The following is a 27548-nucleotide window of genomic DNA, read 5'->3' as shown; positions in this document are numbered from 1 at the left end:
CTGTCGCCCGGGCTGGAGTGCAGTGGCCGGATCTCAGCTCACTGCAAGCTCCGCCTCCCGGGTTTACCGCCATTCTCCTGCCTCAGCCTCTGAGTAGCTGGGACTACAGGCGCCCGCCACCTCGCCCGGCTAGTTTTTTGTATTTTTTAGTAGAGACGGGGTTTCACAGTGTTAGCCAGGATGGTCTCGATCTCCTGACCTCGTGATCCGCCCGCCTCGGCCTCCCAATGAGCATCCTTCTTTATCATTTGTGGAAATGTGATGTGTCACAACACTTTGAAAAATAATATAGCATTATCTACTAAGATTAAAAAGTATGTGAATATATATATGTGCAAATACATATACATATATATATATACATACATATAATTTTCTCACAGCAATTCCATTTTTCATTACTGATTTTTAAACAGTACAGTACAGTTATTTTAGTGATTTATGTAATACTGTAATAATGTCTCAATATATTTCAAGCATTAGTCTAAGTACTTTTTTGTTTGCTAACTTGATAATTGTAACCAGAACAATGTGGTATGTTTTATTAATATACCCATTTTACTGGTTAGGAAATTAACATACAAAATATGCTCTGAATCACACAGCTAGTAAATGACTGAACTGAGATTTGAACTCGGGTGACATAATTCACTACACTCACTGCCTCTCATGAGCATCATGAGGGTAAATATCAATTTGGTGCCAAAAACAAATGAGCAAACAAACAAAAACAGAGTATAGTTAAATCAATAGTGATCCATTATTATTATCTTACATTATGTAGCTATTAAAATTATTTGTTCTTAAAACTTTTAAAAACACTTAAAATGTTAAAACCTTCTATATTTAACATTTAGTTTTGTACTGTATGACTGAAGTTTGTAACAAAAACTGTTACTGCATTTAAATTCAAATGTTAATTCAACTCTTCCTAATGCTATTCCTTCCTTTTGATGATTCACATATGTACTTCTGTTTTATAATTTTATCCCTGAAGTGCTAAAAACTCGCCACTCCCTCAGTGATGAGTAGTCCATCATGCTGGATAGAAATTGTTCCAGATGTCTTTACAAATATTTTAAAACTAGATACCAATTCAGAATATTTCACTTTGCATTTCTATTAAAAAATTACCTATTTTTAATTGCATAATTTAAAAAAACAGCTTACAAATAGCTTCCATAGCAATCTGACTTTATAAAAAAGACATTGTCCCTTTTCTTCACATCTTCAGTTAAACAGAAAAAAGAATTTTCTGTGTTTTTTAGGAAGTCTGAGTGGCCTTCCCTAATACATTTTGCTTTTTCCATATCCACAGTTTTCACTCTGGTCTATGTCACATGACATTAAAATATACACATATACAGACACACACATAATACATATAACATATTATAATATATAATTATAATATATACAATAATAAATTATTTTTAAAATCTGCAGAAATGTAAATAAAAGCTTATAAACTTAGCTTCAAAAATTAGATCTACATGTCTATCTACATATTTCTAGCTAAATATCCCTAAATATATATCTATTTAGGTATCTATTTATACACATACACATTCTGTGTCAGGTGATATATCTCTAAGAATGGCAAGAAAATGACAAGTTTGTGACACATTTTTTCATGTTAACTTCTTCAGAACAGCTAATTGAGGTTATTTTCCTTTCAGCCTCCCCTGCTATCTCTCTGTTCTGCTGTATGAGCAAGATTACAGTGCTTAGGAGTCATTAAAAGCACAGGACGGTTTCAGAGTCTAGATGCTTTAAAAAACAAAAGGCTATTATTTTTTTAGAACAGCTTTAGGTTTATAGAAAAACTGAGAGGAAGGTATATACACCAATGTCTCCACACATGCACATCCTCCCCACTTAGCAACATCCCTAATCAAAGTTGTACATTGGCTACAATTGATGAATCTACATAGAATGATAATAATCACTGAAGTTCATCCTTTACTTTAAAGATCACTCTTGGTGCTGTACATTCTATGGGGATGGACAAATGTATAATGATATCTATCCAACTTTGTGGTATTATCCAGAGTATTTTTACTGACACGAAAATATTTTGTGATCCTTCTATTAATCCCTTTCAACCTGCCTTTACCACCATATCCCTGACATCCACTGATCTTTACACCATTTCCCTAGCTTTGTTTTTACCAGAATATTATATATTGGAATCATCCAGTATGCAGCCTTTTCTTAAGGGTTTGTTTTGTTTATAAATATGCATTCAAGATTTCTCCATACTTTTTATATCTTTATAGCTCATTTCTTTTTTTTTTTTTTTTTTTTGAGACGGAGTCTCGCTCTGTCGCCCAGGCTGGCTGGAGTGCAGTGGCCGGATCTCAGCTCACTGCAAGCTCCGCCTCCTGGGTTTACGCCATTCTCTCTCCTCAGCCTCCCGAGTTATAGCTCATTTCTTAACCGTTATTTCAAAAACGTAAGCTTGTCACTTAATATGGGACTTTTTCTATGACCTTCCCTTCTAGCTTTTTTCTCAAGTGGTACTCCCATTCTTCTTACTAAGAAAAGAAAAATGTTATCAGGTCATCTGTGTGTCCAGTCTCAGGATATGAACTATATAATTCAGAAGTGAATACCGCATTCCCCTTTGACACATATGGACTTCCTCAACTTTCCTTCCTATCATGCTGACTCAGGTGATACAAGTCTAGAAGGAGATGGGGGGGAGAGAACTCTGAAGAGAGTATCTTCCCAGATAAAAGAAGACAGGATCAACAAACATAAAAGAAAATCTAGTTTTGCTAAACTTTCTGCCTGCTACATTCAGACTTGAAATGCAGTTGTGACTCTTAATGGCCATGGTATACAACTAGCTCCCAGCTGATAAGGTATTGGTAAAATAACCACATTTCAGAGAAGAGAGAAGTATAAGGATGGAAGGAACCTAAGTCCCTGGTGATATAATTGAATTGTCAAGCCAAACACTGAGCCACATAATTCCAGAAATTTTATTACACTTCCACTAATAATAACTACAATAAATGTCTATGTTTTAGAAGCATATAAGCATGTCTATGTTATATAAGCATATAAGGATATCTATGTTGTATAAGCATATAAAGCATGTCTGTGTTTTATAAGCATATGTTTAGATGTTCTGTTATTGTTATCTATATACATTAGCATAAATTTCAGTTATGGGGATATTAGCTGATATCTAGTGAACAATTACTCAATAAATGATAGCCACGAGGAAAACACGACCAATTAGGCAATGATTCTTTGCCTTTAGTGTACCTTAGAATCCCCTGAAGAGCTAACTAAAAATGCAGATATTCCACTTACATCATCTGAGATTTTCATTCAGAACATCTGAGGTGGGGTCCAGAAATACGTATGTTTAATACGTGTGATTCTGCTGCAGTTATTTGCTGGATCCTACTTTGAAAAAATACTTCAGAATGGGCTAAAAATTATTGGATCATGGTTAATACATATGAATAATTTAGAGTTCAAATAATATAGTGAATAAAAACAACCTATTCTATCCCTTTCCCCATCTATAAGAATATTATATATAAACACCTAGGGCAAGAGTGTCCTGATGAAGAAGTACATGACACAGAGCACTCCAAGACTATCTGACACATTTTGGGTGAGTTTTTTACTTCATAAATTTACAGAAGAAATTTAAAAGAAATTGAATACTCACATTAGCTTGGATTATGACAAAGTAGCGAGTCTTATCTTCATAGTTGAGTCTCTTCCTTAACACTACATTTCCAGTCAACATTAGGGGAATTTCAAAGGTGTCATTGGATGTCTGCAAATATTAAAAATACAGACTTCAGATTATTTGAATGTAAGATAAATTAATAACTCAATATTTTAGTTTAATCCTCTTGGAAGTTACAGATGGCATGCTTATCATCTGAAAACAGAATGACTATAAACTTCAGAGTCAATATTGTTATCATATTTCCAAACATTTAATTTTGATCAATAGGTTTCCCCAGAGTCCTTTGGTAATAATAACCAGAACATTTGTTTCTTATCATAGTTTTTAATACATTATTAGTATTATTCATCAACAGTCTTGGAATAGTTCTAAATCAAGGTCCAGGTATCTGAAAAACTTCCCTATTACCATATTATCTTTTCACTGTGTTTTTTGTCATCATTGATATCCATTCTGTATTTTAAGTATTATCAGGCATTAAATTAAAAAAAAACACAGTTATGAGTCACTTAATGATGAGGTACATTCTGAGAAATGTGTTGTTAGCTGATTTTTATCATTGCGTGAACATTATAGAGTGTAGTTTCACAAACCTAAAATAGTCTACTACATACTAGGGCAGGTGATATAGCCTATGGCTCCTAGGCTACAAACTTGTACAGCATGTCACTGTACTGAATGCTATAGGCAACTGTAACACACAGGTCACTATTTTCTGTATAAATGTAATCTAAACATAAAAAAGGTACAGTAGGAATACAACATTATAATTTTATGAGACCACCATTTGCTATGTGGTATGTCATTGACGAAAATGTCATTACGCAGAGCATGACTGCACGAACTTGAATCAGTTCGTTATTGTGAAAAAAAATAAATCCAGGTTATATATTAATTTTTTCTTTCAGGTTCCACAACTTCTGCTCATTAGTTAAGTTCTCTGCCCTTTCTAGGATTGAGTTTTTTCCTGGTAGCACGGAGGTCACAGGGCAACACTAGTGCTCTGGTAAAAGCAGCCCTCCGTTAAATGTATTCACAAGTTAAGGGACTATAATTTACAAGATAAATCTCTTATTCTTAAAAAGACCTTATGTCACTTTTGTATTTTAGTGCCATTTTAAAGAATGATGAAATTGTTTCTAGATAAGTTCAATACATCAGTGCTATTTTGTTCATTGAAACTGTTTTGTGGTTGTTCAGTTGTCTTGTGCATTTGTGCTTGTGATTTTCGTTCTGGAAATCACATTGAGTAAAATATTTAGTTTGGAACTACATTAGATTGCTGCAAAAGCAAGAGAAGGGGGAAGAGAGGGAAGGAAAAATGAGGGGAAAAGGCAAGGGGAAGTTGAAGAGAAAGGGAAGGGGAAGTGTGGAAGAAGAAAAAAAAAAACTGTGAGTGTGTGAGAGAGAGAGGAAGACAGAGAGAGTGTGTTTACACCCTCAACTTAGTGTAAGTGTATTCTTAAGAGTCACATAAGAAGTTAAACTCAATGAAAAAAAATTTGATTCAAATCTCCCAGCTCAGGTTTAATCAATGAAATGCACGTAGTTTAGCCTTCCACGTCTAGAGCTGTGATCTATCTTTCTTTCTCTCTTTGTCTCTCTGTCTGTCTCTCTTTTTCTCTGGGGTGCATAAAGACACACACACACTGCACATTTTGCAGAATTAATATTTATTTTTAAATGATTCATTCTATGCTCCTCACGTAATGGGCCTTGCAAATCTTTCTTGGATGCAGTTATTTAAAAGCAACAATTTAAAATATAAATACAGAAAATGAAGATGAACAACACAATTAAAAACAGACATTTGACATTTTCCCTAATTTTTTGTCTATTCAATATTGCTTATACCTATGAGTGGGGCTGGCAATTATGACAGACAAGTGTAAAAATGATTGAATCTAAATATGTAAGTTGAATATGGGCAAAACCTTGGTTAATAATTGCTATTTACACTGTTAAACGTACCTAATGTGTTGTTATGAGGTTATTACATTTTAGTGACTCAATAATATAGAAATATATATCAGTTTCTAGCATAAATATGGAAGATACTGTGGTCTTACCACAAAACTACCTCATCTCTGGACTCAGAATCCCAAAAGAGTTCACATATCCGGTGACATTGTGCCTCAGAGGAGGCTATGTCTCTAAATGAGATGAGTCTTGAATAGTCTAGCTTAAAAACAATTCCATTCATTGTAATTCCATTCTGTTTTACCAGGAATCATTTTGCAGATGTACATGTGATTCCATTTTGAGTAATTTAAAAAAATATATCTTAATTGCAAAGATAGAGAGAAGCTAAAAATCCCTTTTCAAGTTATAGAAGTTTCTGTCAGGATATAAAATTTAGAACTTCAGCAGTTCTAAACAGATTTGGGGACTATTGATAAAATTAATTATGGAGAAATAGCTAATATGCTAGTGAGAGCAGAGCATAAAAAAAAAAAGAGCCTGGATCTGTGTTGTCTTTGCGTCGCTGAGAAAATCTTGATATTACCCCATCTCTGAAAAACATATTGTGATAGATAATAAATTATCTTTTTGTTTAAATATTTAATTTAGTTTTTTGCATATATATGTTATATATATAATATGTATGTTTATATGTTTTATATATATATAGAGAGAGAGAGTACAATTTCTGCAGTCGAAAGCACTTTGATACATGATTATTCCTGTCTCTATGGCTTTACACTGTAGGCCTCTCTCTTCTCCAAACAGGCCATGGCTCTTCACACCTGATATTTGGTCTTATTTTTCTCTTGCTTAAATATCTCATCACTTATTTCTCTGTGTACTAACCTTTGCAAACTTTACTCAGTGAAACCTTTTAAATGTAATTTAGACTTAAGTCTTTGATGTGATCTCACATTATTTTTTCAAAAACAAAACACTTATTTGGAATCTTCTGTTTTGCTTGACAGATTCCTTAAGGGTCTCAGTCTGTGATGCAGGAATACCCATCCTTATATCTCTAGCTAAGCAACTTAATGAATCTTCACAATATCTTTTTTGTTGTTGACAGTTTTCATTGAACGTTTATAGAATTATTAAAAATAATAGTTATTAGTGACTTTATTGATCTTCAGAGCACTGTCTTTTTTTTTTGGAGACAGAGTCTCGCTCAGTCGCCCAGGCTGGAGTGCAGTGGCCAGATCTCACCTCACTGCAAGCTCCGCCTCCCGGGTTTACGCCATTCTCCTGCCTCAGCCTCCCGAGTAGCTGGGACTACAGGCACCCGCCACTTCGCCCGGCTAGTTTTTTGTATTTTTTAGTAGAGCCGGGGTTTGACCATTTTAGCCAGGATGGTCTCGATCTCCTGACCTCGTGATCCACCCGTCTCGGCCTCCCAAAGTGCTGGGATTACAGGCTTGAGCCACCGCGCCCGGCCCAGAGCACTTTCAATTGCACTGAATTCTTATCATCTTAATCTATCCTTTAGAGATTTTATAGATTCTTAGATTTTAATTTTACTTTATTTATTTATTTATTTATTGAGACAGATGGAGTCTTGCTCTGTCACCCAGGCTGGAGTGCAGTGGCACAATCTCAGCTCACTGCAACCTCTGCCTCCTGGGTTCAAGCGATTCTCCTGCCTCAGCCTCTGAGTAGCTGGGACTACAGGCATGTGCCACCACACCTGGCTAATTTTTCAAATTTTTTTATTTTTATTTTTAGTAGAGATGCGGTTTTAACATGTTGGCCAGTCTGGTCTCGAACTCCTGACCTCAAGTGATCTGCTCACCTTGCTTCCCAAAGTTCTGGGATTGCAGGTATGAGCCACCGCCCCCAGCCTAGATTTTCATTTTATTAGCACTTGTATTCTATGAAACATAAGGATAGGATTTACTTTATGATCAATGGTGCTTCTGAAATGTTGCATATTGAAAGCCACTGCATTAAATTTAATTCATTAATTAAGCAATTATTGAGTACTCATTTTTTCTCTAAACATAGAATAATAGCAAAGAAAATTAGAAGTAAAATATATATATATATATCTTTAAGATAGTCTTTCTTTTTCCTCTAGTAAAAAGAATATTGGATTAGATCAACCCTAAGTAAATGCCTTGCTTTAATGATATTTCTCCAGTGTTTACCTAAAAAGTTTAAAAAAAAAAAAAAAGGCACATTAAGCAAGGAAAAAAGTAGAATTTTTTAAATAAATAAATACATGATAAAGCCATGAAAAATATGAAACAATACTTAGAACATTCTTAAAACTTAGAATGCACAAGAATCATAGGCATGTATCATTAGGATTGTGGATTCCTAGAATCTATTACCCCAAATTCCAGAAATTCTCGGGAATCTGCATTTTTAACAAACCTACCAGTTGATTCTGATGCAGATGATTCAGGTTTTACTTTGAGAAACCACTGTACTACATAAGTCTAAGAGTGACTGCACTCTCTCTCCTTGCTATTTATTTTTCTTTTCTTTCATTCTTAGAAATTTGTTCCACGAACGAAGCAGAAAAGTTTAAGAACAGAGCAATGCCCATTTACTTAAGCAAGCTTACATTACTAAAGCCAGGCCATTGCCCCCTTTCTGATAGTCGTGGATATTCACTTTAAAACACAAACTAACATTGGCTTTTTTGGCTGATGAGAATTTAAGTGCTGGCTACCTGCACTGTATTAATGAGAAAAATCCAATTATGGTTAAATGATTTAATACCCACAGGCCCCAAACACCTGGCCTCCATTAAGAAAGGTCCACTCACTACTTCCTGACAGTTCACTGACAACAACTGTCAACTAAGGGATAATTCTCCATTTAGTAAAATGAGAGCATAAGGCAGTTTAAGCAATTTATCACTATCACAGATATGGGAAGCAGGGTAGGAGACAGCTGTAACATCCACGCCACACATATTCACATTCAATAACGGAGGGAGAAGGAATGCTGATGCTCTAGCAACTCTGTTTCCCAAGATGATTCCATCTCCCCAGAATCCCCTGTACTAATATGGGTCTGCAGCAGTTTAGATAAAATGGCAGCTCTCTGCAAGAAGGTGTTGAATCCTGCAGTTAAAGATGCTCTAGAAATGGAATATGGGGTTATTAGCACTATTTCTTCTCAGCTGATAGATTTGGTCATTCACCATTTTTAGGAAAGAGGGAAAGACTTCAGTCTTTCACACCTATGTTATACGTATTGTTTGTAATATTCTCTTTTCAGCTGTGATGACTAGAAATTCAGTTCAAAAGAAGATAATTTTTAAAGAACACACACACACACGTATATGCATTTTCTGCTGACCTAAAGACAGAGCCTTAGTACAAAAGTGCCTCAATGGGCCTGTAATTGAGAAGTGGTGGAAATTGAGATAATTAGGATTTTATATTTGTCTCTAAGAGGCTGTAAATTCTCTTATTGTTTTTTGACACTTTTTTTTGAAATCTCTTCCCTTATCTCTGTGTCTTTTTCTGTACCTCTCTCTTCTCTCTTTGGGTTTCGCCCATTTGTTCACAATGAATATAACTGTGAGTCTGTGTTTTAGTTCCAATAAACAGCATCAATTTTGACCTTATCAATCTTTAGTCAGCCTTAAACTTGTCTCTGATTAAGCTCAGGCTACTTTGCCATCAGCTGCTTGAACATTCTATGTTATTGTCATTGTTCGTGTGTCTCCTCTAATCTAATTTCCTAAAGTAAAAAATGGAGGACTAAGTAAGGCTATGCAATTTTTGTCCACCCAAGACGGACTGGGATTTCAGCAGGCAACATTAACTTAACTCCTAAGAGAAAGTCCCAATACTCTGATCATTTTTTCTGTTTCATACTGTTAAAACATGTCCCTGACTGACAGACAAAATGGACTCCCTATGACTAACTGAAGTAAGTTAAAAGAAAATCAACAAAACCAGGTAGCCATGCCAGGGTGACAAAGTGGTCACATACTCTGTGTTCTCAGAAAGATGTCAAAGCATCACAGTATCTTCCTTTCTACAATTGATATGGTTTTGTTGTGTTCCCATGCAAATTTCATCTTGAATTGTAGCTTCCATAATTCCCATGTGTTGTGGGAGGGACCTGGTGTGAGATAATTGAATCACGGTGTTTCCCCTATACTGTTTTTGTGGTAGTGAATAAGTATCCTGAGATCTGATACTTTTATAAGGGGATATCACTTTCACTTGACTTTAAATTCTCTCTTAGTCTGCCTCCATGTAAGACATGCCTTTCGCCTTCCACCATGATTGTGAGGCCTCCCCAGGCACATGGAACTGTGAGTCCATTAAACCTCTTTTTCTTTATACATTACCCAGTCTCACACATGTCTTTATCAGAAGTGTGAAAAAAGACTAACAAGGAAAATTGGTACTGGTAGAGTGGGGTCCCGCTGTAAAGATATCCGAAAATGTGGAGGCAACTTTGGAACTGGGTGACAGGCAGCAGTTGGAACAGTTTGGAGGGCTCAGAAGGACAGGAAAAGGCAGGAATGTTTGGAACTTCCTAGAGACTTTCTCATTGGCTTTGACCAAAACTCTGATAACGATATGGACAATGATATCCAGAGTAAAGTGGTCTCAGATGGAGATGAGGATACTGGAGAAAAGGTGACCTTTGCTATGTTTACAAAGAGACCAAAGAGACAAAATACATCAGGGCATTTTGCCCCTGATGTAGAGATTTGTGAAACCTTGCACTTGAGGGAGATGATTTAGGTTATTTGGTGACATAAGTTTCTAAGTAGCAAAGCATTCAAGATGTGACTTGAGTGCCATTAAAAGCATTCAGTTTTAAAAGTGAGACAGAGCATAAAAGTCCAGAAAATGTGCAGCCTGATGATGCAATAGAAAATAAACACCCATTTTCTAAGGAGAAATTCAAGCCCGTTGCAGAAATTTGCATAAGTAATGAGGAACCAAATGTTAATCATGAAGACAATGGGGAAAATGTCTCCAGGGTGTGTCAGAGACATTTGTGGCAGCCCCCTCCCATCATAGGCCAGGAGGCCTAGGAGAAAAAAGTGGTTTCATGGGCCAGGTCCAGGACCCCTCTTCCATGTACAGCCTAGGAACTCGGTGCCCTGTGTCCCAGCTGCTCCAGCCATGGCTATGAGTCAAGATATAGCTCGGGCTGTGGCTTCAGAGGGTACAAGCCCCAAGCCTTGACAGCTTTCACATGGTGTGGAGCCTATGGGTCCACAGAAGTCAAGAATTGAGGTTAGGGAACCTACACCTAGATTTCAGAGCATGTATGGAAATGCCTGAATGTCCAGATAAAAGTTTGCTGCAGGGGCAGGGCCCTCATGAAGAACCTCTGCTAGGGCAGCATGGAAGGGAAATGTGGGGTTGAAGTCCCCACAAAGAGTTGCCACTGGCGCACTGCCTAGTGAAGCTGTGAGAAGAGGGCCACTGTCCTCCAGACCACAGAAAGTAGATTTACCAAGAGATTGCACTGCATGCCTGGAAAAGTAGCAGACACTCGATGCCAAACTGTGAAAGCAGCCAGGAGGGAGGCTGTACCCTGCAAAGCAACAGGGGTGGAGCTGCCCAAGACCATGGGAACCCACTTCTTGCATCAGCATAACCTGGATGTGAGACGTGGTGTCAAAGAAGATCATTTTGGAGCTTTAAGATTTGACTGCCCCACTGGATTTTGGACTTGTATAGGGCCTTTGAACCCTTTGCTTTTGTCAGTTTCTCTCATTTTGAATGAATATATATATACATATATATATATACACACACACATATATATGCATACCCAATGCCTGTACCCTCATTTTATCTAGGAAGTAACTAACTTACTATTGATTTTACAGGTTCATGTTTGTAAGGAACTTGCTTTGTCTCAGATAAGACTTTGGATTGTGAGCTTTTGAGGTAATGTTGAAATGAGTTAAGACTTTGAGGGACTGTTGGTAAGGCAAGATTGGTTTTAAAATGTGAGGACATGCGATTTGGGAGGTGCCAGGTGTAGAGCAATATGATTTGACTGAATCCCCACCTAAACCTCATCTTCAACTGTAGCTCCCATAATCCCCAAGTGTTGAGGGAGGGACCTGGTGAGAGATAATTAAATCATGGGGATGGGTCTTTCCCATGCTGTTCTCATGTTAGTGAATAAGTATCACAAGATCTGATGGTTTTATAAGCGATTTATAAGGCTCTCAATCCTCTCTTGTCTGCTGCCATGTAATACCTGTCTTTCACCTCCTGCCATGGTTGAGAGGCCTCCCAAGCCACATGGAACTGTGGGTCCATTAAACCTCTCTTTCTTTATAGATTTCCCAGTCTTAGGTATGTCTTTATCAACAGTGTGAAAACGGACTAATACAACAATGAAGCAAAAACAGATCCTGTTCTTGGTGCCAAGATAAACTGCGGCTGGAACTACCACCTTTTGCCCCCTACGCCATCCCTACACTGGCCTTTTAGCACCAACCCTTTGAAAGAAACATCTGACAGAAACTTCTGGTTTGGAGCTTGGAAATCAACCAGTCAGAGCTCACATGAATCAACCAATCAGTGTATAGAACAGTCATGACTCATCTGTTTTGACCAATCAGAATTAAGCAAGAATCTATCCTTCATTTGGATGAAGACAGCTAATTGGGAACCTGGGTGGGAACTTTAGCTATAAAACCCTAACCCTGTATTTGTTCTCTGAAATGTATCTTAGCTTGAAACCACAGGCTGTATGATATGGTTTGAAAACTGTTCACTGAAATAAAGTCTCTTTTCTCCCAATTCCTTTCCAGAGGTCTTTTGCTCACAATACAAATTTACCACTCTCCCTCAAACAAATACAAACAGATTCATGCACATTTAATGATACATTATGATTACAATGCAGTTCAACTTATTCTATTCCAGTCAACTTCTCAGGAAACTATATTTGTGCTTGGTTGGGTTTTGAAGCATATATGTTGTAAACTTAAAAGTCACAGTGTTGGTGTGAAAAGACTGAGGTTCAAAGTTTTACAAAAAGAAGGCCTTTACACCATGACTTAATTATACATGAGTTTCCAGTAAAATTAGAATATTATGAATTTATGGAGGCATGGGAATCTCATGATATAATGTACCCTGCAAAGTATTATTAAACTACAGTAAATTTTTTTAGTAACCTACCTAGGAATAAGTAATCACTGTTTTAGCTTAACCTTAAATATTTTATTGACGTCTGAAATTTGGACTTTGACTTATATATATATACAGAACTATTTCAGGATGGTGATTTGTTTAAAAATCGTTTGTCCTTAAAATATGGTTTTAACTTCCTGACTCAGGTAATTCAAATGCTTACACATTACAAATGAAAATTATGGCTCATATTTTCTGAATTCTCTCAAAGCTACAGGGAGTAAAACATATTACAAAAGAAGGACCATTTACTCAGGAGGACTTGATAAAAGATGTTACCACCCACTGAAACAGCACTGTAATACCTCGAAGAAAGAAGCTGCTTATTCATATTGCTTAAGTGTTTTCATTTTTTCTTTTTTCTGAGTAGTAACATTAGTTAATAGCGATGTTGTGCTGCTTCCTCAGTCCACTGGAGACTGCTACAAGGGACATGTCATCAGTCTCCTCCTCATCATTTTAGGTCAAACTTAAAATGCTGAATAAACATGCCTCCAGTCTGGCATTAAAATAAAAAGATAAAAAAGACATGATAATTTATTGTATAAATATCTTAATCTTTCTAATAATGAGATTTATCAGAATACCCATATTTAGATTTTTCCAAGAAGACATATTCTCAAAAATGAAAGTTATTGCAGATCATGTGATGACAAATTCTTATCCACTTCAGAGTTTTTCTTTCATTTTTTTCAAAACTGATTCAAGCTTGTCCAACCCATAGCCCACCAGCTACATGGGGCCCAGGTTGGCTTTGAATGTGGCCCAATACAAACTTGTAAATGTCCTTAAAACATTATAAGATGTATTTGTGATTTTTTCTTTATTAGCTCATCAGCTATTATTCATGTTAGTGTAATTTATGTGTGGCCCAAGACAATTCTTTTTCTTCTAGTGTGGCTCAGGGAAGCCAAAAGATTAGATGGACACCTCTGAATTAGTTCAGTGCATTATGGACACTCTTACTTTACTTTGTATTACCATGAAGGCATTAAACAAAAAATATGTCAACAGTATTTTACAATAACTGTGATGAGTACACTACAGATTGCATAGAAATTAAATGCCCCTCATTAAAGGTCTGACAACATATATTGTCCAGTACATATTTTTACATAGTCTCTACTACCAAGTTCCAACAGATAATTCAAGTTGTACTTAATAAACAAAAAGTAACCAAATGAGAAAATGAACTTATATTATACAAAGGAAATAAGAATGCTTCTTCTTGTGAACATTAGTGGGGACTGACAAAGATTCTTTGCTTGGCCAAACTTGATCAGGCTTCTGAATCTTCTAGGCTCATCTGTATACTTCCTTATAAAATCACTTTTTAACAAAGAACCATACTACATCATTTTAGCAAGAACACCTCTACCTTTGATAAATGATCTACCTTGATAACTCATCAGGTTTCTCATCCTGCAGATGATGTCTGATCACCCTGACTTGTCTTCAGCAATAATCGTATTAGCTTGTTTTAGCCAGAATCCCCCGTATCTCTGATGTTTTCTCCTAGTAATTTTCCATCCAGTGACCCTGACCCTGCTCCTTGGCTACGAAGTTCCACTTGCCAATGCTTTATTTGTAGTTGAGCCCAATATCTCTCTCCACCTGCAAGACCTCACTGCAATGATTTCTATACTTATTGCAGTGGTCCTGAATAAGGACTTTCTTACCATGTTTAAATATATCATTAAATAATATTTTTCTTTAACAATTATCTAGAGGATTTTTAGAATAAGATATTTACTAAATTATTTTTTTCTAAATACGTCATCCATGAAAGGATCGGGAATGCTGCAGGAACAAACCCTTAAACTTTCATTTTTTCTTTACTCTTTGTATCTATATATCTAATATGCATCAGAAAGTGGTCTCTCTTTATTGTTGTCATTGGCTAATGAATGTTTCTCCTCAATATGTTTTTCTCTGATCATAACAACAGGGGCAGGGAATATGATTACTTGTATACTGGTTCTTTGAGTTTGCACTTCATTATTCAAAGCAAATACTTTTCTCCAGGCAAGAAAAGTACACCTCTAGCATGTATCCAAAGAGAGGAAGAACCAAACATTTTTGGTAAACAGCTCAAGTGCTTTTGTTAATAGCAGTGAATCCATATGGGTCTGTGGCAACTCAGTCCTAACTTCAGAAGAAAGGATGTGATTTGGGGAAGAAGTAAGTTTAAGGCAGAGGGAGAGATTGAGGTGAGTTTTAGAGCAGGAGTGAGAGCTTATTAAAAAGTTTTAGAGCAGGAATGAAAGCAAGCAAAATACTCTTGGAAGATGGCTAAGTGGGTGACTTGAAACCTCAAAGAGCCCTGTTCATCCCTTCACTGAGGGTTTTCTACATTGGCATGATTTGGGGATTTGCGATTCTCCTCCCTTGATTTTTCTTTTGGGGCAGGCTGTCCACATGCACAGTACCTGCTGGGTGCACTTGGGAGGGGCTTCATGCGCAGCATGTTTACTGAAGTTGTGTGCACGCTTACTTGAGGCATTTTTCCCTTGCCAGTTGAGCATTCCCAGAAAAAGGTCATATACTAGTAAAATTCTGCCTTTTTGCCTCTTAACATGCATGCTTCAGCCCTCTCACCCAACTCCTCAGCTCTTATTGGGAAGCTGCTGATCACCAGCTTCAAGTGTGTTCTATCTATTGACAGACTATCTTTCCCTGGCACTGGCTGCTACTAATTATTATTTTACAGAGAAAGTTTAAAAGCCACCTAACCATCACCTGATAGTCAGCTGACATTCCTTGGGTTGGTCTTCTCCTGCCCTGATCATGTCTGCCTAACCATTTAGTTGATATAGTTTGCCTCTGTGTCAACACCCAAAACAAAGTACAATGTCAAATTGTAATCCCCATGTATTGAGGGAGGGACCTGGTAGGAGGTGACTGGCTCATGGGGGCAGTTTCCCCCTTGCTGTTCTCCTGATAGTGAGTTCTCATGAGATCTGATGGTCTAAAAGTGGCACTTCCCTTTTCACTCTTTCTGCCTCCTGATGCATGTAAGATGCACCATGCTTCTCCTTCACCTTCTGCCATGATTGCAAGTTTCCTGAGGCCTCCCTAGACATTCAGAACTATGAATCAATTAAACCTCCTTTCTCTGTAAATTACCCACTCTCAGGTACTATCCTTATAGCAGTGTGATAACAAGCTAATATAAGCAGTTGGTACTGGGATAGTGGAGTACTGTTAAAATGATAACCTGAAAATGTAGAAGCAACTTTGGAACTGGGTAATGGGCAGAGGTTGGAACAGTTTGGAGGGCTCAGAAGAAAACATGTAGATGTGGGAAAGTTTGGAACTTCCTAGAGACTTTTTGAATGGTTTCAACCAAAATGCTGGTAGTGATATGGACAATGAAGTCCCCGCTGAGGTGGTCTCAGATGGAGATGAAGAACTTATTGAGAACTGGAGCAAAAGTCACTCTTGCTATGCTTTAGCAAAGAGACTAGTGGCATTATGCCCCTGCCCTAGAGATCTGTGGAACCTGGAATTTGAGAAAGATGATTTAGAGCTTCTGGCAGAAGAAATGTCTAAGCGGCAAAGTATTCAAGATATGACCTGGCTTTTTCTGAAAGCATACAGTCATATCTGTTCATGAAGACATTATGTGAAATTGGAACTTATGTTTAAAAGAGAAGCAGAGAACAAAACTGAAGAATTTGCAGCCTGACCATGTGGTAGAAAAGAAAATCCCATTTTCTGGGGGAAAATTCAAGTTGGGTGCAGAAATTTGCATAAGTAACGAGCAGCCAAATATTAATAGACAAGACAATGGAAAATATGTCTCCAGGGCATTTTAGGGATCTTCATGGCAACCCCTCAAATCACAGGCCTGGAGGCCTAGAGGTTTTCTGGGCTTGGATCAGGGCCCACTGCTCTGTGCAGCCTTAAGACATAGTATCCTGTGTCCCAGCCACTCTAGCTCCAGCCATGGCTAAAAGGGACCAACGTACAGTTCAGGTTATTGCTCCAGAGGGTGCAAGCCCCATGCCTTTGGTGGCTTACATGTGTTGTTGGGCCTGAAGGTACATAGAAGACAAGAGTTGAGCTTTGGGAACCTCCATCTCAGTTTCAGCGGATGTATGAAAATGCCAGTATGTCCAGACAGACGTCTGCTGCAGGGGTGAAGCCCTCATGGAAAACATCTACTAGCATAATGCAGAGGGAAAAAGTGGAATTAGAGTCCCCACACAGAGTCCCCACTTGGGACTGCCTAGTGGAGCTGTGAAAAGAGGCCCACTGTCTCCTCCAGATCCCAGAATGATAGATCCACAGACAGCTTGCACCATGTGGTTGGAAAAGCCACAAGCACTCAATGCCAGCCTGTTAAAGCAGCTGCAGGGGTTGTACCCTACAGAGCCACAGGGGCAGAGCTGCCCAAGGCCTTGGAAGCCTACCCTTTGCATTAGTGTGCCCTGGATGTGAGACACAGAGTCAAATGAGATTATTTCCAAGCTTTAAGATTTAATAACAGACCTTCTGGGTTTTGGACTTGCAAGGGACCTGTGGCACCTTTATTTTGGTCAATTTCTCACAGATGGAATGAGTGCATGTAAAGCATATAATGTCTGTACCCTCATTGTATCTTGGAAGTAACAACCTGTTTTTGATTTTATAGGCTCATATGTTAAAAGGAGTTGCCTTGTCTCAGAAGAAACTTTGGACTTAGACTTTTGAGTTAATGCTGAAATGATTTAAGACTTTAGGGAACTATTGAGAAGGCATGATTGGTTTTCAAATGTCAAAAGGACAAGAGATTTGAAAGAGGCCAGGGGTGGAATTACATGGTTTGTCTCTGTGTTCCAACCCAAATCTCACGTTGAATTGTGATCTCCACGTTTCTAGGGAGTGACCTGGTGGGAGGTGATTGAATCATGGGGCAGTTTTCCCCATGCTGTTCTTGTGACAGTGAGGGCATTCTCATGAGATCTGATGGTTTAATAGTGGTAATTCCCCCTTCACTCTCTCTCTCCTGCTGCTATGTAAGATGTTCCTTCCTTCCCTTTTCCCTTTTGCTGTGATTGTAAGTTTCCTGAGACTTTCCCAGACATTTGAAACTGTGAGTCAATTAAAATTCCTTTATTATAAATTACCCAGTCTTAGATATTCTTTATAGAAGTGTGAAAATGCACACTATTTTAACACTTTTACTTTAAATTGGATCAATCAGTTCAGCAACTATTTATTCCCAAACTTGTTGCTTCTTTGTTTTAGAACATCATTTGAGTTGCAATAAAAAGATTTGCAACAGAACAGAAAGGCTCAATTTTAGTTATTCCAATTTTATTCATATATTAAATAAACTAGTTATGGTGAAGAATTTACAATAGTTTGCTATTATTGAGCTGTTATTATTTTGACTAGTAAAAGTGCCACAGTATGGTGCTATTAATATAAGCAGAATTACTAGAGTTTTAGTAGTAGCAGAACATAACATTTAGCATGTATTTCCTCACAGGTCTTACAAGAGAAGAAACTGATACTGAGGTTTACACTAATTTTATATGAAGTCTAAAGGTGGATTCTCTCCTTAACATTGTACCTTGGTTAATGTTTTTTTCCTTCAATACAGCCTAAGTTAAGTGTCATGATGTCTTATTATTTTGTCCACAGAATTAAGAGCATTTTAGCTTGCTAAAACCTACACTATTTATTTTTCTTTTTTCATCTGTAATTTTGAAAATGTGTGTGGCTGATTGGTTTATCTACTCTGTAGGGAGTAAGAGTTACATATTATATTGGACAGCAAACCTAACACATCCCTGGAATGGGAAGGCATTGAGACAGATTTATTGCACAGTTAACAAAGAATTTAAGCCTTACTAAATGTCTACATTTTAAGCAGAGAGATAGTTTAAAGTAATACATTTTTGCTCTCAAACTATATCTAAACATTGAATCTTTTTATGCATGCAATAAATATCTCCCTAAAACACATGGACTGGTCATTTGATACTTGCTGGGAGGTTTTATTTTTACAACTTGGGAAGTAAAGATTAGAAAGTCACCTTCATAAAATTTGAGCTAGAAACATGGTACACACACCTACAATTAATTCTTTAAAAAAATACCTAAAGAGCAAACAAAATGAGTGGTTTAGAAATAGAATGTTCAGTCAGCTGTTTCTACATTTAAGAAAAAGCATTTCTGCTGCCTTTTCCTCTGCTGTTTCTTTGCTACTTTCCACTTTACTTAACCCTTCATACTGTCCTTCTCTGTCGCATTCTCATCATGTCCCCAACTCTTGGTTTTATTGTCTCTGCCTTAAAAAAGTCCTCTTTTAGAGAAATAAAGCAAAAAAAAAAAAAAAAAAAAAAAAAAAAAAGAAAAGAAAAGAAAAGAACAAACTCTAAAACCTGACCTTCACCCTGCCAATAAAATTTATATATATATATATATACTTATTTTCCAAATTTATTAAAATTTTAACACAGCCCATACAAGTTTTTTTGTGTGAGAATACAATAGGGGAAGAATATACTGAAACCAAATTTTACAGTTTAGAAGTAGTTTTGTAATATAACACAAATCACTTCACTTATGAGTTTTTCTTTCCTATGCAACAGAGATAATACTACTTTTAACTGATTTGTGAGGATGAGAAAATGTATCCACAATTTACTTAATATAATGCAATACATTGGTGATGTAGATCTTACTGTGAGTTCTCAGTCTTTCCTATCTCAACAGAGTTTTTTTTGTTTGTTTGTTTTTGCTTGTTTGTCTAAAGCTTATCTACAACATACAATGGTAAAAATAAGGGCAAAATGTTAACTTCACCATTGTTTATATTTCTAATATTTATTAAACATAAAAGAGATGCATTCGATTTGAAAGCTTATTTAAGTAGTGCATTTATAATTGCTTTGGGGAGTCCATGGGATTTTGAGGAGCTGTCTCAAGAAAAGAAAGTGGGGAGATATCAGGCAGGACTTCCAGCTCTAGCTTCTGTTAAACAAAATCTTATTTTGTCTTTTTCTTTTTAATAATATATCATTCGTGGAAATGATTCATGGCCTAAAAGAACAACATAGAAATCTTTGTCTAATGGGAAAAAAGGAAGAAAAAGCAAAATAAAACAGACTATAGCTAGCGGCTTTGTCTTGTCTTCCCTATCTTCGGTTTAATAGGCGGACGGCTAGAATTTTAAAGACTTGTCAACTCCAGCAATACTTGGTGTGTGTTCTTGCGGTTTAGCAACAATATTGGTATTAATTTATAAGTTGCATAAAATTCATGTTTGACATTTGTTATCTCATCTCCAGTGATTTGTTTGGAATACTTTGGAGACCATAGACATAACAGAAATTTAGTAAAGGAGGCATATTGTGTCTATGAATATATTTTAAACCTTATCTAAAAATACCATCAAAAATTAGCTTCTAGCAATAAAGCATAAATATTAAAAATAATTCAATTTTGAGACTTTTTAAATCATAGCATCATTACTAATCTGGTTTTGGAAGTTACTGAATAATACAATATCAGCTGAAAAAAACATTAATTTTATTCCTTTCAAGAAAATTACATTGCTAATAGGTATTTACATACCGGATCATCTGGATTATACTGAATAACATACTCTATCTGTCCATTTGGTCCATCATCTATATCTGTAGCTCCATTGTCTCCTGAAAATCCTGTGAATATCGTGGTACCAACTGGAGTGAGCTGAAAGAAAAAAAGATTTTAAATATCAATTCTCATTTTATCAACTGCACACCAGAAATGTTACAGCATAAAAATCAGCTCTTTGTAACATAAAGGAATCTACCAGTTGGCAGCCCACAACCACAAACTGAAGTGTTTCAAAAGAACAGTTTTGAGTCTTACACAGGAGTTCTTAAAATGTCTGAAATGTCCAACTTCGTGATTCTTGCTATGGGTGAAGAAACAGAAGACCCTGATTCAGTGTTAAATACATTTGGACCAATTTATAGCCCTTAGCACGTCAGCTCCTGTGGAAAAATTGCATCTGTTGTTTTTCCTCAAAATCCTTGATGCAATGTTACCTACAGGCTAGAATTTAAACTGTAAGAAGTTAGTTTAAACTAAAAAAAATGATTTACGAGAGAGCAATGAAATCCAGGTTGATAATTATATGCAAGTGGCAAGTTTGAGAAAGAGAAATTGGGGACAATAAATTGTCTATTAGAGGAAAATATTGAGAGTTTCTTGAGTGCTTCTGATATTGGTTGAGTAGAACACGATCAGGTTACAGCAGCTGGAGAGATAGCCACATATTTTCATTTTGGATTAAAACACCAGAACTTAATGTGTGTGGCACACAAAACCATGATTTGATGTGTGACCTAAATGGCTAGTCTTAATTCTTACTTATGCCCACAAGAGAATCACTGTTATTTATTTATGTTTTTACCAGTAGGTTTTTGTATAATGTGCTGTTATAACCAGAGCATTTTTTTTTTTCAATTATCCCCTCCCAGTTTTTAGGTTTTAGCTGAAATACTACTCATTAGTTAAATTTCAACTTAATTAGATATCACCTTCTCCTATACCACCCCTCAAATGGCATTACACAGGCCATATCAGAAGATGATGTCCCTTTTCTTGTGCTTGCATTTTGCACTTTGTTTCTATAATCATTGCATTGTTAGAGGAACTAAAAGCACTTCATCAGTAAACATAAGCTCTGTGCCTCCACAGAGTGGAGCCTTTTAAAGTTTGCTCTGAGATTTGTTTTCCTAATTTTTGATTAGGATTCCTTCATGGTAAAAATAGCTTAAGAGGCAACAAAAAAGTTGTCGTATTCAATTTTATTTTCCGAAACTGAAAATTCACATTTTACAAGGATCCCTCAGGTAATGTAAATGAGTGAAGCAAGCATGATGAGATGGTGGCAAATGGATAGAACATGCCCTCTCTGATGCTACTCAGAGAGGGTAGCTGCTACTAGTAGCTGCTACTCAATCCCAGAAAATTCTTGCCATCTTGAAATATGGAGCCCATGCTACAAAGTCTTTTAATATTTTAATTTTATGTAAAATATCTTGATGCTAAAATTGACAACAGATTTTTAAACATTAAAATATAAACAGGTAAAATAAAATATGCCCATTGCCTCAACAACCACACGAGTTTGCAATCTCTGATTTAGGAAAGGAAAATGATTTAAACATAAACCATAAGTACAAGGAAGTTCAGTATTTATAAGGCCTAGTTTCCTAGCAGGCAGCATTAAAGTCAAACTTTGGAGAGCTGAGAATTAAGTGAGAAGAGAGGGTTTAAATAGTATCTATGAAGACATCGAGGGATCCCTGGGGATAGACTTAGTAGAAATGTTAGTCAGCTAAATAGCTTTCAAGCTGACGTTCTAATGTTTTTCTTTTTTAATGGAATTCCTGTTACAAAAGACATCCTTATCTTGTATAAATATTCAACCATTCTTATGTAGCTATGCTTTGATATTTTTATCACCAATTTATTTTTAAATCAACATATAGAATTTTGTATATTTGTTGTGTACAACATGTTGTTTTAAAATATGTATACTTTGTGCAATGGCTAAACCAAGCTAATTAATATATCTATTACATTCTTTTGTGGTGAGAGCACTTAAAATCTATTTTCAAAAATACATAGTTATTAACTATAGTTACCATGTACAATAGATTTATTGAATTTATTAGTTCAAGACATTTAAATTTTGTATCCTTTGACCAACATGTCTCAATCCTCATCACAGCCCCAAATAATCACTCTTATATTGTCTGCTTCAATTAATTCTACTGCTTTAGATTCCACACACAAGTGGGATCACGTAATATTTGAATATCTGTGCTTGACTTGTTTCACTTAACATAATGTCTTCCAGGTTTATCCATAATTTTCAAACAATGACATTTTACAGTTGCCTGACATTGATTTGTTTCCATATATCTAATAAAACAAACTTAAAAATGTTGTTGCCAAAATATAACTATGTCATGGAGGTAAACATAAAAGCAAAACAAAAAATCAAAATAAAACAAATTAAAAAAATTAAACAGTACTTTCTGTGGAAATTTTGAGGGGAAAAAAAGGGGTGCCCATGCCTTTCAATCTACTTACTGGGGTAATGTATACTATTGGACCAGATTCACTTTGAAGAGCAGGATCCTGAAGCCCTACAACTGAGGGAGATTAAATTCAAGACACGAACTATTGAAAAGATCAATGTTTTTCTCTAGCTCTACATTTTTATTTTTTGAAATGATGAAAAGGCCACATAAAAGTAGCATGATGTTTTAATACATTACCATCAATTAATATTTTTCTTCATTACTGACATGGCTCTTTCCATGCAGAAATCACATTTATAAGTATAATATTTAATATATAGTCCTTTAAAATAAACTCTGTTATAATATTTAATATGTAGTCCTTTAAAATAAACTCTACATTGTATTTCTTTGATTGCCTTTTGAAAAATATACTTGCTGACAAAGCCTACCAAAGATTGATAATAGACTACAGGAAAATAAATTGACTATGCATTTGCTTATGGTTGCAGTTTTACACTTAATCCAAAGAATAATTCAATTTCAAATGTTCTCATTTCAGGATTTGAGCTCATTTTGTGTGCCACACATAAATTTCCGTAATCATGTTTGTGTGGCCATATATACTTTTATTATTTCTGAAAAATTGCAAGTAGAAATATGATTCTATAAGAAATTTAATTAATTTATATCTTTCAATGCAAAATAAAAGAGAAACAATTGTCTTAGCTGTAGGAATACAGAAAACCTTTTTTCTATAATCATACCATATAAGGGTTATGAATAATCCCTAAATATAATTTTAAGGTCTTTTTTAGACAAAATTTTAGGTTCCTTCCTTGAAAATTAAGTGAAAAGCATTAGTGTAATAGTAATAGATTTCAGCATGTTCTTTCATTCATGGCTGTCTTTCCTGACAATTTCAGTAAAATTTCTCCCCAATTTCAAGAATGTGGTATTTACTGGTTGACAGTGGAGGATGGGCAGGCTCAGGAAGTGTCTCAAGGTGAAATTTGCTCTCCTCCATAGTTGTACATTTAAGGCAAACGTCTTAGCACAAATCACTCTGTTTATTTCTACTACTAGATTATGCAAGCATGTACAAATAGCCATACATATGTAAAATGCAATACAAAATGGATCAGTCACACATTTTTTCATGATTTCAAATTTCATGATCTGCTCAAATGGCAGACCTGTTCACATATGAGATAGGGTTGAGGCTAATATGAGAGAAATAGCTGAGAAAAAAGAAGATAAGGTATATGGGCAAACATGGGAGGTCTGAAAAGACTAAAAAGGCTGTAATGAAGAGGCCTATGCCAGATGTGAAAAAGCAAAAGAAAGCAGAAGCAGATAAAATGTTTTTGAAAAATAGTAGATCCTGGCCAGGTGTAATGGCTCACACCTGTAATCCCAGCACGTTGGGAGGATGAGGCAGGAGGATTGCTGGAGCCTAAGAGTTTTGAGAGTAGCCTGAATAAGATAGTGAGACCCCATAGCCACAAAAAGAGAAAAATAGACCAGCATGGTGGCACATGCATGCCTATAGTTGCCAAGTACTCTGGAGGCTGAGGTGAGGTTTGCTAGAGCTCAGGAGGTTGAGACTGTAGTAAGCCTTGATCTCACCACTACATTCCAGCCTGGGCAACAGAGCAAGATCCTGTCTCAAAAAAATAGTGGATTTCAGCATTCAATTTCATTCATTTTATTCATGAATATGCCTACCAGAAATATGTACATATACATGTACACACACAAATAGACATGTATTTCAGAAATATAAATATACTAACACATCACTACTACTCATTACAGGAGACATAAGACACTAGTGCTTTGTGAATTTCTGAATATTTTGTGGGAGTTGAAAATCTTCACATGACAGATTATCTATTAAAATCTATATTGCCCTATACATTATTATTCACAGTGTTCAGGGAACATCTGTCATGCAGATGGCTATGCTCTGTATCCTTTAACATGTCAACAAGTCTCAGAAATACAAATTTGCTTTTTTTCTGAAGGACATTCTATCCATGGAATGATGATCAGCTTGGGCAGCTTCCTGAAGGTGTCACTTCCTTGTTTAGTTCATGTCTGTGTCCAGAAATGATTTTATACAGCTATCGGGAATACATAAAATATATAAATAAACGCAAATTTAATAGTTAAAGAAAATCACAAACAAGAAATTTACATATTTCAAGAAGACACCAATAGTAAGAGAAATTAGAATGTGACTGTAAAAGGACAGTAGTTTTTTTTTAAACCAAACCAAGAATGGCAGTGGTACAAAAAGAGAACATTTGTCCTCACTAATCTTATTTGCAACATTTCCCCATAGAATCATTATAGTCACTGTTTCATATAAATGGAGTTGATCTCAATTTTGCAGTAGTTATATTCTATAAAGTCCCTATGAACACTGAATTAGTGAATACTGAACCATTGTTCCTAGAGGAAATACAGGGTTTGGCTCCTGCCAGCCTCTGTTTACAACTAATTTTGCAGTTTCGTGCAATACAGTCTTGAACTGTATGAATATCTCTCGCTTTATCGAGATATTCTATTGTTCATGAACATTTATTTCTAATTTCGGGCTATTAAGAAAACAGCATTAGAAATTCAAGAGGAAATTTGGATTGATATAAATAAAAGAACAGGAAAGATAAATTAGACAAACAATAAAATATTAACTATAGTGTTTGTTGTTGCTGTCTTTTAACTTCTTAGGAAATAAAATTCCAAACATATATAATGGTGGCTACCCATCAGCCGACTTCAGTAATTATTAGCAATGAAAAAAATTGGTTTCATCCATATTCAGCACCCTATGGCTAATATTATTTTAAAGCAAATCCTAGACATGATGTAATTTCATATGTAAACATTTTAGTATTTATATTGAAAGGATATAGACTAATATTATAATACACACTTAGTGAAATATAATGCAGATATAAAAAATAAACAGATCATAATTATTTACCTCTGTGGATTTTCAAAAGAAAACACCTAAGTGTTAGCACAAACAACATCAAGCATGAAGCTATTTTCAGGTTTTCAGAAGACCAACTCTCCCAGTCACTAAATCATCTTACAAAGGGTAGCTTGATGATTAATATGGCTACCAGTCTTGCTTGTTTTGAACACTAGTATAAATGGAATTATTACAGCATGTATACTTTTCATATGAGGCTTATTTTTTCAACATTATGTTTGTGATTCATATACACTGTTACCTTAGTAGTATAATATTCAACTGTATGAAAATTTAATGTTTGTTAGATAAGCTTCATTCAAGCAGTAAGTTAAATGTTCGCAAATCAAGAAAGGTAACATGAATAAGATGCATTTAAACAGAAGAAAACATGAAGCAAAGTTGTCACTATACATGAACCAGAGGATTTTCATCATCCTATTAATGTGCAACCTGAATGAAGCTTATCAAACAAATGTAATTTCTCCATAAGTTACATCATAGACTTCTTGTGCTTAGGAAAGCCAGATAGCACGTCAGCACTATATTTAGGGGCTATGTTAAAAATAGAAAAATCACTGACAAAAAACATAAAAATGTTAAATGCAGGGAGCTAAATTGACTGAGAAAATACTTGTTTGCAATATGAAAGATGTAATAAGGTAGCAGACTGTAACCACATTTGGCCCCTGGTGGAAACGTGAGCATCGGGTGCCAAATTGTTCATCACTCTGAGAAGGTCTAGGAACGACCACAAAAGCACTGCAAGTATTGATTTTGCAGTTACAAATACATTTTAGCAAGTAGGATAACTTGCAAGAAAGGAATCCATGCATAATGAGGATTGGTTATGTTTAACAGAAAATACTAATAATTCATTTGTAGTGTGACTGAGAGACCCAATCAACCAGAAATTATAAAACTGAAGCTTGAGTCCTTTCTTCCTCTATTCAGCTTTGTGATTCATTATTTTTCACATAGATCCTTTTAAAGTCAATTTCCTTCCAGTGAATCTTAAAGTTAAAGTTCTTTTCAGAGAAACTTTAAATCATATTTTTATTGTTTATTAAAGAACTAAATACATGGAAAGATACTACACATAAATAATTCACAGATTCAATAAGGTGATGATATCCATGTTTCCCAAATGTATCTATAAATGTGGAAATTTTTCAGCTGACCCTCAAATTTACATGAAAATGCATAGGGACCAAAATAGAAAAGATGATTCTAAAGAATAACTAAGCTGGAAGATGTACACTACCAGATTTCAAGACTTTATCATAAAGTTATAGAAAAATAAACAGTCTGGGGTAGACTTGGGAGTAAACAAGCATGCTAATGTTATCTTCTTCAGAAACAATCCCCACAGGTAGAGTCAACTGATTCATCAAAACAAATAAAAGAATTTCAGTGCAGTAGGAATGTAATGGCCTTTTCAATAAATGGTGCTGGGCCAATTAGATATCCATATGAAAAAAAAAAAAATCAATGCTTATTCCTACTTTATAACATACATAAAACTGAATTCTAGGCTGGGCACAGTGGCTCATGTCTGCAATCCTAGCACTTTGGGAGGTGAAGTCAGGGGAATCATGAGGTCAGAAGTTCGAGACCAGTCCGGACAACATGGTGAAACCCTGTCTCTAATAAAAATAAAAAAATTAGCCAGGTGTGGTAGTGTGTGCCTGTAATCCCAGCTACTGGAGAGGCTGAGG

The 27548-nt window shown here is 35.8% G+C and overlaps 1 protein-coding gene across 16 annotated transcripts in view; it reads right to left on the bottom strand.

Annotated features, from left to right (window-relative positions):
- The window catches only part of PCDH15 (protocadherin related 15), a 1849154-nt gene that overhangs the window by 514158 nt on the left and 1307448 nt on the right, over positions 1–27548 (bottom strand). For 15 of the 16 annotated variants that reach the window (XM_033215155.1, XM_033215225.1, XM_033215195.1 and 12 more), the window contains 2 exons: positions 20398–20517; positions 3692–3802 (listed from right to left, as the gene is read on the bottom strand). In XM_033215155.1, the coding sequence (XP_033071046.1) occupies positions 3692–3802; positions 20398–20517 (231 nt within the window). The remainder of the gene's footprint in view (positions 1–3691; positions 3803–20397; positions 20518–27548) is intronic. The other variant, XM_033215172.1, reaches the window with a different exon arrangement.

This window comes from Trachypithecus francoisi, unplaced genomic scaffold, assembly GCF_009764315.1.
Source record: "Trachypithecus francoisi isolate TF-2019V2 unplaced genomic scaffold, Tfra_2.0 Contig00586, whole genome shotgun sequence".
In the NCBI taxonomy this organism is placed as follows: domain Eukaryota; kingdom Metazoa; phylum Chordata; class Mammalia; order Primates; family Cercopithecidae; genus Trachypithecus; species Trachypithecus francoisi.
Note: the sequence above shows the minus strand (reverse complement) of the source record. Positions and strands in the feature narration are given on the sequence as shown.